This window comes from Trichomonas vaginalis, chromosome V (genome assembly GCF_026262505.1).
Source record: "Trichomonas vaginalis G3 chromosome V, whole genome shotgun sequence".
NCBI lineage: Eukaryota > Parabasalia > Trichomonadida > Trichomonadidae > Trichomonas > Trichomonas vaginalis.
The window spans coordinates 1,577,924-1,590,780 of NC_067207.1; the positions used below are offsets into that span (position 1 = coordinate 1,577,924).

Below are 12,857 nucleotides of genomic sequence, written 5' to 3' on the forward strand. Positions count from 1 at the left end.
TTTGGACACCCTATAAAATCAATGCTGGGTTCATCTTCACAATTTAAGCAAATCATTGTAAAGAAAACAAACGTTCCATATGAATTGAGATTTATTGACATCAGAAATTATATAGCGGGTGGGACATTAGACCAATTCACTCAAGATTTCGGAAACAATAAATCACGTGTTAAATCCTTTTTCCCTTATCAATTCATCACGTGGGAAAATTACGAAGAAGAATTATATAAAAAGGAACCATTCACGAAAGATTCATTTTATTCAGCATTAACTCAAGAAACTATATCAGATAGTGATTATCAAATATATCTCAATGATGCTAAAAACTTTAAGAATATATTAAAATATTTTATTCATTATTGCAATAAAGATGTTGAAATTATGATTGACCCAATTGATAAAATTATTGAAGAAACATTTGTTTATAAAATTGACATGCTTCATAATCTTTCTTTATCATCGAATGCTTCAATGATTCGTTACGCTTTAGCATATAAAGACTTTAATCCTAATGAAAAATATCCTGAGGAAGAGATAGAATCAAGTTTTGAATTAACGAAAAAGTATTGGAAATATAAAATTGAATCATATAAGAAACAAGATGAAAAAGCAGAAAGAGATACTAAAAATAATGTTTCAATGGATGATTTTCAATACTATCACGATTTAGTCCTTTCATCTAAATGCAAAATGTGTGGTAAAGCGTTTACATATGCAAATAAACCAACATTGGATAGAATCGATAATGAAAAACCACATACCAAAGAAAATTGTCAGTTAATGTGTTGTTATTGCAATGTCGTAAAATCAAATAAAGATGAAGATGTTCAACGTTTAAGAATCAATTTAAGAAATTATGCATTAAAAAATAATTTACCAATGACTTTAGATTCAGTTGAAGCTTATCACATTCTCCGTAATGGAATTACTGGTGGTCTATCAAATGTTCAACACCGTGTTAATCTTAAAGGAATCACGCACATTAATAAACCTTCATATAGTCCAGAAACTAAAACTGTATCAAATGAGGACACTTCCAACATCATGACTCATTTCGTTGGTGTTGATTTTAATTCATTATATCCTTCATCATTTTCATCTAATCCTCATGATTTCATTCAATATACTGACCATAAAATGTATATACCGGGAAGATTGAATGGTGTTATCATTTGTGATACAGCAACAAAGAAAGCAAAAGCACTGGGAATAATTAAGAAGAAAAATACTTTATTCGTGGCTGAAGTAAAGGGTCACATTGATGAAAAATACATTAATGATTACATAAACTTTTTACCGATAATAAGAAACTTAGATATTATCACAGATGAAAAAACAATTGGCAGTTTTATGTATAATTACATGAAATCAAACAATCTACCAGTTGACCAGAAACAGAGGAAATTAACTCAGTTAGCATCAACACACAACCAATATCAACCATTTTCTTCTTATTATCTATGGTATCTAATCGACAGGTTTAATTTTATCATTGATGACATTCAATCAATTTTAACATTTACTAAAAACACTTGCTTTAATGAATTTGCGAACGAATTTATGAACGAAAGACAAAAGGCTGAATTAGAAGGAAATAAAGGAAAAAGTTTATTTTGCAAGATTTCGCTTAATGGATCATATGGTTACGATGCAATGAATACACAAAATTACGCAAAGACTAAAATAATGAATGCACAGAAGGCACGCGTTGCATGTATGTCAAATAAGTTTAAAAACATAAGAGAAATAGGAGAGGATACGTATCAAGTGATGCTCAAAGATAGATTTTATAGATGTGATACATGTTTACAAGAGGCATTTTTTACTTTAGATAACGCAAAATACTGGTATTTAGTTTTCATTTATGATTTTATGTATAAATGCATGGATGTTAATCGTTTTCATTTCATTGAAGGTGATACTGATTCATCTTATTGGGCAATCGCTGGCGATCCAAGTCTTCCTAACACTCAAGCATTTCAAGCAATTGTTACCGATAAAAAATTTTATGATAAAAACATTTTCAAATTCGCACCTTTTGATTTCTTCTGTTTTGATGAGAAATTTAAACCTAAATTAAAGAATAAAGCTGAAGAAAAAGCACATGAGAAAAAATTATTGGGTTTAGCAATTGAGAAACAAGGTGATAACATGGTGGCGTTATGTCCTAAATGTTATACTTCATTCAACAGTTCAATTGATGGAAGTGATTTTAAAAAGATTGCACAAAAAATGAAAGGTGTTAGTTTACGACAAAATAAGCAATTAACACCTAAAAATTATTTGGATATAATAAATGATAAAGTTATTTTCGATGGTCAGAATATTAATTTACAACTTAAAAACGGGTCAATGACTCGCTTAACAATCGGTAAGACTGCATTAACAGGAGCACACACTAAGGCTGTATGTTGTGAAAATGGATGTTGTATGCCATTTATTTAATACAATTTAAAATTTTATTTTTAATGAAATGCCACAGAAGAGACAAAAGGAACCAAATCGATTTATACCAAATGGTTTTAACTTTCAGATTCCAAATAATCAACCACAACGAATTTTTCAAATCCCACCACAGCATCAACAGCCGCAACAACGACCACCACCACCACCACAACGTCAACGGAGAAGAACATTCACCCCTGAAGAAAGAAATTTCAATAATTTGATGCGTCAACAAAATCAAGGTTTGAGATTTTATCCGGGCAGTAATGGTATACATATAAGGCATCCAAATTTAGATAGAAGATATACCGCTGAGATTCATATTTTACCTAATAATACGGTTAATTTTGCTGGATTTTATGATCATCATCAGGAAATCTGGACTCCACCATTTGATACCGTTTTAGAAGGAGGAACCGTTAATGATGCGATTCAATATGTAAATAATGGTTTTGATACTATGATTCAAAGAGGTGGGCACCCTTAAAACATTTATTTTATTTTTATATAAATGGATAACGCAGATTTAGAAAATTTAATTGATGATTTAGTACTTAATCAAAATTTTCTTAATTATTATGAATTAAAATCATATCTCCAAAAACATAATAAAAATATAACGGGTGATGATATGGATTATTATTATTCGTATTATAAAAATGAAATTTTGAAATATCATGATAAAATAATTTCTGAAATTAAAGACAAAATTAAAAATAATGAATATACAAAGGGAAAAACTAAATCACAACTTAAACAGTTGAAAGATTTCAAAAATAAAGTATTAACAGAAGAAGATATTGTTGAATTATATAAATTATATAATCCTGAGCCGCAAAAGCCAAAGGAACAAAAACAAAAGAAGAAAAAGCCGAGCTCTAAAGTAGCAAATGTTCAACAGCTAAAGGTGCAAAACACCCAGGTCCTTCAGACCATAAATGATGCACAAGCTTTAATTTATGATTCATTAGTTAAACCATATTCAGCCCGACTTTTAAATGAAGATCAACTTTTGGAATTCATCCTTCAACATAAACTCGAAGCGGGAAAGTATATCAAGCCTTTATATACAGCATATTTAAAACAAATGAATAGAATACATCCAGAATTAATGAAGGGAGGAATGAAATCCAAAACTTCATCATCCAAAATCAAAGCGGATAAAATTAAACCACTTACAACACCAAAACCTCCAACGGTAGTACCTCCTCCTTCAGTTAATCCTTCATCATTCACTTTATTATATCCATTTCAAACATTAAAGAAGCAAAAAGATTTTAAAAAGGATTTCAAGATATTAAATAAACCAACTGACCCAAAAATTCAACCATTAAAGGAAAAATTCAGTCGCCCTTCATTTGCCCCATATCCATATTCATACGAAATCGAGCATCTGGAATATTCAAAAGGAAACGTTACTTATTTATTCGCCATTAACATTAGTTAGTATGGCTAAGTCGTGTACTGAGGCACTGCGCGCCTCCGTACACCACTTAACCTTAAATATTTACAAAACCAGTAACGTATATTTTACAACACAAACGACAACACTAACTTAACCTTAAATATTTACAAACCGCCAACCACTAATGACTTCATTAATGTAAAAATAAACGTTCTCACTTACAAAAGTATTGCAACTCCTCCCATTGCTGTGCTTCACATAACAGCTCATAATCTTCTGACTCACTTTCTTCTTCATATAGGTCAAAATCACTGTCAAAATGAATGTTAGTAAGTTTTGACAAAGCTAATGAAACACGTTTACCGTTTGTATCGTATGCTTGTATAAACTTTCCATTCTTCATTCCTTCATAAACGCTCAAACTAACTTTACCCTTTCTCCCTCGTATCTGATAGAATGTATTTTCACGAGGAACGAAGAACAAATTCTTGAACTCATGACCGTTGTAGTTTGTTATCTCAATAGTTTTCGTCATTTATATAAAATAAAATAAAAAATTATTTAAAAATAAACTTAAAAATTAATGATATCACCACCCTCACACGTATGAAAACATAGCGCAAAAATAAATTTAGGTGAAGTGGTGAGATCTCACCTCTTTTTTCACCCTGTTGAATTCATTGCTTTATAACTCTCTTCCTTTCTCCAACTCTTCTAACTTCTTCTTAAGTTCAGCAATGTTGTCCTCATGAAGTTTAATCTTCCTTAATATACCTTCTCTATCTAATGGTTGCTTTATCTTTCTAAACTGAACTCTACCATCCTTCATAGTATGAATGTAAAAACCTTCTGGAATAGTTCCTGATTTAATGTATTCTACCAAAAACTTTTGTTTCATTGCTTCAGTGACTTTAGTCGTCATTTCAATCAAATAAAAATTTTAATATTAAATAAAAATAACGTTATTTTTCAGTAAGGAAACGCAGGAGTTTTACGATTTATTTGAGGAGTAGGTTCTGGTTTAAATGTTGGAGTCGGTTTAGGAGTTGACTTTTGAACAGGAGTTTGTACTTCCATAGGTTCAGGAGTCATTGAAGGTTTTGCTTGTGAAGGCATTGGAGTTTGTTTAACTTCAGCTACTTCAGTATTATTTACAACATTTGCTTTATTTCTTTTCAACATCATAACTGCTCCTGCTGTAGCTAGCAAACCTAGTGGGAGACCATATCTTATATAAGGACTTGACCAAATGCTATTTTTGACAGGAGCTGGTGGAACACCTAACCTTGGTGAGACTGCTCTTTGCCATTGTGCAGCTCGTAAGAAATATTCAATAGGTGCTCCATAATCGTTTGGTAAAGTTTGTTTCATAGATGGTGAAGGTTCGCGAGAGCTTGATGAAGAACTCATTTATAAGCTTTAAAAATAAACGTTCATCCTTATTCCTCACTGTCGTCCGTAGCTAAGTTATAGTCATCTAATCTTATTATTGGGATTCCATTAGCACGCACCTGAATGGCAAAGCAACAATCCCTCATAAATCCAATAAGTGGCTTTGGTACATTTTCAGTTGCTAGTTCAATAGGTCCTTTAACAGACAATTTGTATGTTATTGGAGCAGTAGATGTTTGACCTTGCTGGAAGCAAAAGTCCACTTCTGTTGGAAAACCACATAAGAAATGTGTGTTGTCATAGCTATCCCATTTATGTTCCACACTACCATCATCCACCAATGACCTCATAACATCTTCATTAAATCCATCATATCATTGTTTGTATTGCAAGCGTTCGCAACCATTTCATAAAATACAGGTCCATATGATTTTTCAGGTTCTGCAGGCATATTTCCATAAGCTCCCATGGAAAGCTGAAGATATTTAAACTTAGGATTCTCAAAATTAACATAATAGTTGTCTTTCTTTCTAAATAGTGCCCAAATACTTTTAACATTAATAGGCGTATAAGCTGCTGTAAATGTTGCACTTGAACTATCTGTATTCTTTGAGAATGAACCGTCCATAGGAATCCAATCCATAACTTTAACAGGAAAACATAAAGCCTCGTTTGTATAATGTTCTACAAGTTCTGTATAAATGTTAGGGTCTAAAGAGAATGACTTTGGATGAATGAAACATTCATTAAAATCCATCTTTGTTCGAAATAGTTGCTGGTTACAGTTGTAATAGTAACTGTTCCACTAGCTTCTACTGCCTTCGTTATCATAGTGAATGGTTCATTCCATGGAACAAATTTATTTGTCGGTGGATTTGAATCTGAAGCAAATGCAACTTTAAGAGTTGGATTGAAAGCAATGATATCATTTACAGATATAGATGTGCATTGTAAGGCGTCGCTACTGAACTTTACTTTAAGCTGAATGTTTCCTGCAAAAGCTGGAATAAATCGAATAGCTTCTAATGGAAGGAATCTTCTAACAGGAATTCTTAAACGAAGCTTAAAATCAAATGATTTTCCTGCTGTAATTGGACCACTAACAATTTGTCCTGTTCTGCATGTTCCCGAATGACTCCATACATCTTCATGTCGAGTCTTTGAGAAAACATCTACTTTCTTTATTTGTTCGGTAGTTTGTGAGTTTGAAGTTATATATGCTTCTTCTCTTGCGTTGTCTTGAGAATATACGATACGACCATTTGCAAGGATTTGATATCCAGCAACTGCATAGAAAGCGTCATCGAAACCAATCCAAAATCCTGGTGGGTTTGTTTTATTGGAACCTGAACCAATTTCTTTATCTACAATAAATTGACCTTCCATTTTATACGTAATGAATGTATTGTAAAGGTCCAACATATTTTCACCAGGAGGTGAGAGATTGAATGTTACCCATGTGTTATCTTTAGCAGTTCCAGGTTGTGATGGAATCTTTGCGTCAGAATATTTTCTATTAGTGTCACCAATTTGAACTGCATTGTCTATGATATCGAAATATGAGCGAATCTGATGAATATGCTCTGCTGGAGTAAATTCGTTTAACTGTTCGTTCTGCATGTATTTACTTCGGATAAAAATATCTATTTACTTCATTATTCTCACTCTTCTTCTTGGCATTCGTGGTGGAAGTTGTTTCTTGACATTTTCAATGAACTGTACATTCTCTTTTGTCTCAACTTCTTTCACTGGTGGGTCAGGGTTCTTTGACTCGGTTTGTTTTTCAATGAAATTCACGAACTTTGCAATAAGCTCTTGGTTCGTTATTGAAAGTACATCTGGCTTCTTTTCTTCTGGTTCTATTGACTTTTCAGTTTGAATAGAAGGTTTTATATGGGCTTCGCCCTCGGTGCCATACACCTTAATGTTGTCGCTTTCTGCATTCGCTAATGGAACCTTTCTTTTTCTTACGTATATTTTACCATCTTTACTCTGACTTACGTAATAGAAAGGATGTTGTATTCCTCTTGCGTCATTTAATATAATAGACTCTCGCTCTGATTTTGACAAGCTCATTTTACATCGGTTAAAGTTTTAATTTTTTTTTTATCTGCAGTCAAATGACTCAGACAAGTCATATGGACAAGACCCAAGGGGTCATAGATGTTGAAGCATTGAAGAAAGAAATTCGCGAGCAAATTTTATCCGAACTGAAGGAACAAAAACAAGAACAAAAGCCAGAGAGACCAAAGAGAAAACTTAGTGAAAAACAACTTGCTGCATTAGCTGCTGGAAGACAGAAAGAACCCACGTTTGCTGGCGAAAAAGCTAGAGAAGAAGCAAAAGCTAAGAAGCTGAAGCAAAAGCTAAAGAAGCTGAAGCAAAGAAAGAGTAAATGGTTTATTTTTATCCGAATTAAATGTATAGACAAATACCTTTAACTGTTGCGTTCAGTAGTGAAAACCCTGACGTCAAAATAAAGGGGAACAGAGTAACGTTTAAGTTTCCAACAGACTGGATTGTGAACATAAATGAAGAGAAGTACATTGGCATAACATCTATGTATATAACACGTGCTTTCAGAAAGGTTGACTTTATACTTCAAGTCGAGATAGAAAATGACGAACAGTCTTTAAGCGCCCAAAACATTCACATATACAAATACTTTAAAGACGATACAACATTGTTGCAATGTATGATTTCATTTAATGAGATGTTCGAGAAAAAGTTCAACATTGAAGTACAAACTTTACAGCCTTTACGTGAGTTTCTTGCACAACTGAAAGAAGAAGGTAGTCAGCCACAACTTATAGACTTTCATTATGAATTTAATGAAAATGAAGATGGAACTCATGACTGTCAGTTTGTTATATATTCACCATTCAATGAAGTAGCTAAAGAGAAAGAAAATCCATTACGTATAAGATTTCAAATCTCTGAACCAATGAAGATTTCAAGAATGTTTTCAATTATGATGCAATGCTTCCGAGGAAAAATGAATTTTCAAAGATTGTAACACCTGGCATTTGGGATAGAAAGCAAGCTATATTATATTCAAACTTAAGTAAGGGAGTTGAAAATGAGTTCATTGGTCATACAAGAACTTCACCACTTCCTAACCCTAAATACTATAAATTAACTGGCTTCAATCGTGAGTTTTGGATAGACATGTTCTCCACTCATGACCATAACTGCCCAGTGTTCTTACCTCCAGACCATAAGGACTGTCTCTACATTGAAGCACAACTCTTAAACTCTACATCGCAGTTTGTAAAATCTACGCTAGTTTTATTTTTTTCTGAAAATTTTTATTTGAGTGAAAGGCATGGAAGGTGAAGGACATTGGCAAACACTCGAACATGACAATGACTATGAAATCTTTTCAGAGTACCCTTATCCAATTAGACGTATAAGCAATAAAAGAGTTGTTAGTGAGTTTGACCAAGGAGATGGTTATATTTGTGTAAATTTAAACAAACACAAGCTGATGAAACATAGAATAGTTGCAGAAACTTTCATTCCGAACCCTGAAGGACTTCGTGAAGTAGACCATATAAACAGAGACAGAGGAGACTTTCATATCTCGAACTTAAGATGGACGACAAGAAGAGAAAACATGAGAAATATTTCTGGTTCAAATGGCTATTGGTTTGACATTGTTGACTCTCTTCCTGAAGACGCTGTTGAAATTATACAATACTCATATCACACGTTAAGAAAATACTACTATGTCCCAAGTGAAGATGTCTTTTACTATTTCATGGGAACTCAATACAGACGAATGAATGTCTTAAGACAGTATAGCAAAGATTATATAAACATTACAGATGTAGAAGGAAGAAGAACAAAGCTGTCTATTGCAAAGTTTAAGAGAGACAATGGTTATACATAAATGACAAAAATATATGACCTCATTATTTTTATCACGAATGACCTCATTGCTGACAAAAATAAATGACCTCAGAACTTCAACTTACGAATAAAGCTTGTTTTAGTCGTTATTGAGAAGTTAAACTTTTCACAAAGCAAGGACTAGAAGACTTACATAAGTCAAATCCAATCTCTTGACCATCATGAAGTGCTTTGTAAAGTTTCATTAAACTGAACTCAGAGTCTTTGTCATATGTTCCAACAGGTATGTGAATGTTCTTATCTTCATTGTAATAGCATTGTATAGCTTCAGGAAACATTTCATTAGCTGTTAAAGCAAGAACGTCTTGTTTTACACCTTTACAACGTGCATGGAATGCAACTTCATTTAAATCATTCGTGAGTAAGTCTATGTAAGTCTTCTTTCCACAAAATATTGACTTGTATGCTAAACTTTGTTTTCCAGGTGTTATTTCTGCGAAGTCAGAATGGAACTGACCTAATGTTTTACCATAAGTTCGCGACCGTATCTCTTCTTAAACTCTGCTGCAAGCTTTGGTATGTCTTCATTGAAAATATGCATGCTATCACAGTCCTGGTAAAATATTTGAAGTCCCATATCTTCAGCAGTACAGAATACTTCACATTATTCTCTTCGACATAGATAGAATATTTAACACCAAGTGGACAGAAGTTAAAGTGTCTGCAAATGCTTTTCGTTAGCTTGAAAATAGTTTTATCTGAACCATCCAAACCTTCGAACTTCACTATATGGTTGTAGTTTCTGATGGCATATCTTATAGCATCTTTGTCATTTACTATGGTTATTTTTGACTCAATAGGAGATAGAATAGTTTTACCATAAATACTGTTCAGAATGAGCTTTATATTTTCTTGCAAAGGATTTCCTTCTTTCTTATACTTTAACCTTAACTCAAACAACTTCTTTACTTCATCTCTTATTCTAATATCTCTGTTTCCATCGTAATAGTATCCTTGCAACACTTCACATTTGACACCTTGATATTTTATGAGGTCTTGTAATGTTATATGGTCAACATACATTAAACAGCAAGTGTTTGAACTTCTGGGAACGTTAAGTTCTGGATTTAGTTCAGGGTCACAAACTATTAAAGGAAAGTGTCTGGGTATACCAATCTCTGTTATCTTAATGAGAACAAAGAAGCCAGACATAAACTTTTCACCAATGGGTTCCTTTTGGTCGTCATCGAATAAATGTCTCATGAGATACTCTGTGCTTAACATCTCATCCTTCAATACTTTTGGAATTCCTTCTAAAGTATAAAGTCTTGCTATAGCTGATGGATATAATGAAACAGCATCGAAGTCAGCAATGAGTTTCTTTTCGCTCTTTTGTTTCATGTTATCTGACAGCATACATCTTCCACCTTGAATACAGCGTGAAATAAATTCTCTTGGTTTATTTGAGAGGTCATATAAATTTCCATTCGGGAAGTACACTCTGTTCTCAAATAATTTGTTAGCAATAGAACAAATACTAACGTATTCATAAACGTTTAAATCAAATTCTTTCAATATGTCATTGCGGAACTTAACAAAACCTTCTCTTAAAATTCTTACATCTTGTTTGCAATAAAATGTGCTATACTTTTCTAAGTCGAAGTGGTTCTCATCTATTCTGCAACCTTTGATGGAATCTATGTTTTTCATGAACGTTTCAATATCTTTTACAAACTTACATGCTTCAGAAATGACACCAGTTCTGTTGTCATTTGCTAACAAAACACTGCTGTAGTAGTTATATGGAAATACTTCTTTTCCTGTTTGTAAGTTAAACATAGCAGGAAATAGTTTAAGCTTCTTATTTATAACACTGTAAGAGTCTTTTATAATAATTTCCTTCCTTTATATAAGCCAGTTATTTGCATTGTTCGTGAACCTTTAATGATGGGAGTTCCTTTCACTTCTGTCATGTGTCTTAAGATGAAGTTTATATCATAACTGAGGTTATGGAAATATATTAAACTCTTGTCAGGAAGTCGCTCCAAAAATTCTGTTGCACAGTTCTGACCCCAAATGCTTTCACTCACTGAACCATCTTCACTGTCATAACAGATGTTAAAAGCTTTATGAAAGCCGTCTGTGCTACACTCAAAGTCAGCAAAGAAAACGTGCTCAGGAATGAACTTACATTTAGCTTTATTTACTTCTTTTGACTCTGCTTTCTTCTTCAGTTGTACACAATACTTTGGAGCATATGTCAAATCTTTAAATGGTGCAAGGTTCTGTTTATATAAGTCAGTCGTATATGTGAAAAGTTCTCCATAAGAAATAGGTTCGAAATATTTGCACTCCCACAATGTTTTCATAACATCCCATAGCGGTGTAGTTCTATCCATGCGAACTACATATTTATCTTCTCTCTTTGTATAAATCTTCATCTGTTTCTCAATGTTCATTCCACCACACTCCTTCAAGATTTCTATATAGTTGCGAATGAAATATGTTGTCATTGGAAGTCTTTCATTTAGCATGTAGTGGTCTTCAACAAGAAGTAAGTCAATAGTTCGAACAGTTTCACATTCTTTTGGTATGTATCTCTTTATTTCATTATATCTTGAGTCATTGAAGTAACCAATGGTAACATTAAATGCTATACCTGTTGTGTCAGAAATTTCTTGTACTTTACTTTGAGGAAAGTCTCTAACACGAATGACTTCTCTCATGTGGTCAATAGTCTCTCCATCTACTCCAGCCTGAATGCAAGCATAAACGAAACAATTGTCTTCTGTCATAAGTGTTGCAGTTCTTTTGTTCAGTTCATTGAAGATTTGGTAGCGTTCAAGATTTATAGGTAATGTGCAAAGATACTTCCAGAACTGACCGCTTCTCTTCTTATAAAACTTCTTTTCACCATTATCTTTCCAAAAGCTTTCTATAAGTGCTGGGTTTCCTGTTTGCTTAAGAGCTTCCAAAATGGCTTTCTGGTCATTTGTCAGTGTGCTTTCATCTCTATATGGTCTCTTTTTTGGTTTGCCTTTCTTTACATCTGACATCGTTAAGCCTTCATATTCTGTTAAATCATACATCTTTATTTCAGTAAGATTCTTTATGTTTGTCAAGAAGAAGTCATAGTGCATTTCAACAATACCTGCAGCATTTGCTTCTATCTCTGATATAAAGTTCTCCTTCAAGAGCTGATGTAGTAATGTTCCAATATTATTGAGGTTTAACGTAGAACATTCATACTTTCCACCAAGTTTATAACATACCATCCATCTTTGTTGGGAGTTTATTTTAATCTTCTCTAAGAGTCTCATGAAAACCTTACCGAAATGTTTGTGTAAGTAGTCTCTGTTTGGTTCATCTAAAGCTTCGATGTTAAAGTCAATGAGTCTATTGCCTGTCTTAACATTCCTCTTCCTATTCTCTTCATCTTTCTTTAACCATCTCTCACCTTCTTTTGGTTTGTCGTCAATGGAACGAATGACATCGTTAGCTTTGCGAACTTGTTCTATAGCACTTTTAAACATCTCTCTTCTCTGTTGTTTCAGTGTGTCGTCTCTTCTTCTTGTTTCACCAACGTTTGCATTTGTTATGTCAAACATTTCTCTTCTTACTTCATGAGGTACTGAACGTCTATGATATAAGTCAATAGCAATGTCATTTAAAGGAAATGCTCTTGCATGGACTTCGTCCTCGCCGCGTTGCGGCTTTATGAACTCATGAATTCTATCATAACTTATTGCACCATTGTAGTCTT

At 33.2% G+C, this 12,857-nt stretch overlaps 8 protein-coding genes and 3 pseudogenes across 11 annotated transcripts, besides 5 other annotated features; 5 read left to right on the forward strand and 6 right to left on the reverse strand.

Moving 5' to 3' along the window:
- Window positions 1-13: part of a mobile genetic element that runs on past the window's edge.
- Window positions 1-13: part of a terminal%2Cinverted (terminal inverted repeat of Mariner transposon ID:TVAGG3_0261590) that runs on past the window's edge.
- Window positions 14-21: 8 nt separating this feature from the next.
- Window positions 22-2,445, forward strand: TVAGG3_0261610 (DNA/RNA polymerases family; the record flags this gene model as incomplete). Its single annotated transcript, XM_051228344.1, has 1 exon — window positions 22-2,445. One exon carries the CDS (start codon window positions 22-24, stop codon window positions 2,443-2,445), a length of 2,424 nt encoding a protein of 807 aa, XP_051098074.1.
- Window positions 2,446-2,473: 28 nt separating this feature from the next.
- Window positions 2,474-2,932, forward strand: TVAGG3_0261620 (uncharacterized protein; the record flags this gene model as incomplete). Its single annotated transcript, XM_001288743.2, has 1 exon — window positions 2,474-2,932. One exon carries the CDS (start codon window positions 2,474-2,476, stop codon window positions 2,930-2,932), a length of 459 nt encoding a protein of 152 aa, XP_001288744.2.
- A 24-nt stretch (window positions 2,933-2,956) lies between these two features.
- Window positions 2,957-3,892, forward strand: TVAGG3_0261640 (uncharacterized protein; the record flags this gene model as incomplete). The annotated part of the gene is made up of 1 exon (XM_051228345.1): window positions 2,957-3,892. The coding sequence occupies one exon, from the start codon at window positions 2,957-2,959 to the stop codon at window positions 3,890-3,892; it is 936 nt and encodes a 311-aa protein (XP_051098075.1).
- Window positions 2,957-3,892: a mobile genetic element.
- Window positions 3,893-3,951: 59 nt separating this feature from the next.
- Window positions 3,952-4,064: a terminal%2Cinverted (terminal inverted repeat of Maverick-1B transposon ID:TVAGG3_0261650).
- Window positions 3,952-12,857: part of a mobile genetic element that runs on past the window's edge.
- TVAGG3_0261660 (uncharacterized protein) lies at window positions 4,065-4,385 on the reverse strand (the record flags this gene model as incomplete). The annotated part of the gene is made up of 1 exon (XM_001326342.1): window positions 4,065-4,385. One exon carries the CDS (start codon window positions 4,383-4,385, stop codon window positions 4,065-4,067), a length of 321 nt encoding a protein of 106 aa, XP_001326377.1.
- Window positions 4,536-4,772, reverse strand: TVAGG3_0261670 (uncharacterized protein; the record flags this gene model as incomplete). The annotated part of the gene is made up of 1 exon (XM_001326343.1): window positions 4,536-4,772. The coding sequence occupies one exon, from the start codon at window positions 4,770-4,772 to the stop codon at window positions 4,536-4,538; it is 237 nt and encodes a 78-aa protein (XP_001326378.1).
- Window positions 4,820-5,260, reverse strand: TVAGG3_0261680 (repellent protein 1 family; the record flags this gene model as incomplete). Its single annotated transcript, XM_001326344.1, has 1 exon — window positions 4,820-5,260. One exon carries the CDS (start codon window positions 5,258-5,260, stop codon window positions 4,820-4,822), a length of 441 nt encoding a protein of 146 aa, XP_001326379.1.
- TVAGG3_0261690 lies at window positions 5,954-7,318 on the reverse strand (annotated as a pseudogene). The gene has a single exon. A coding segment is annotated over exon 1 (1,365 nt).
- On the forward strand, window positions 7,381-8,258 carry TVAGG3_0261700 (annotated as a pseudogene). The gene has a single exon. A coding segment is annotated over exon 1 (878 nt).
- TVAGG3_0261710 (HNH endonuclease family) lies at window positions 8,568-9,134 on the forward strand (the record flags this gene model as incomplete). The annotated part of the gene is made up of 1 exon (XM_051228346.1): window positions 8,568-9,134. The coding sequence occupies one exon, from the start codon at window positions 8,568-8,570 to the stop codon at window positions 9,132-9,134; it is 567 nt and encodes a 188-aa protein (XP_051098076.1).
- Window positions 9,241-10,933, reverse strand: TVAGG3_0261720 (annotated as a pseudogene). The gene has a single exon. A coding segment is annotated over exon 1 (1,693 nt).
- Window positions 10,981-11,607, reverse strand: TVAGG3_0261730 (organellar and viral DNA polymerase type B; the record flags this gene model as incomplete). Its single annotated transcript, XM_051228347.1, has 1 exon — window positions 10,981-11,607. One exon carries the CDS (start codon window positions 11,605-11,607, stop codon window positions 10,981-10,983), a length of 627 nt encoding a protein of 208 aa, XP_051098077.1.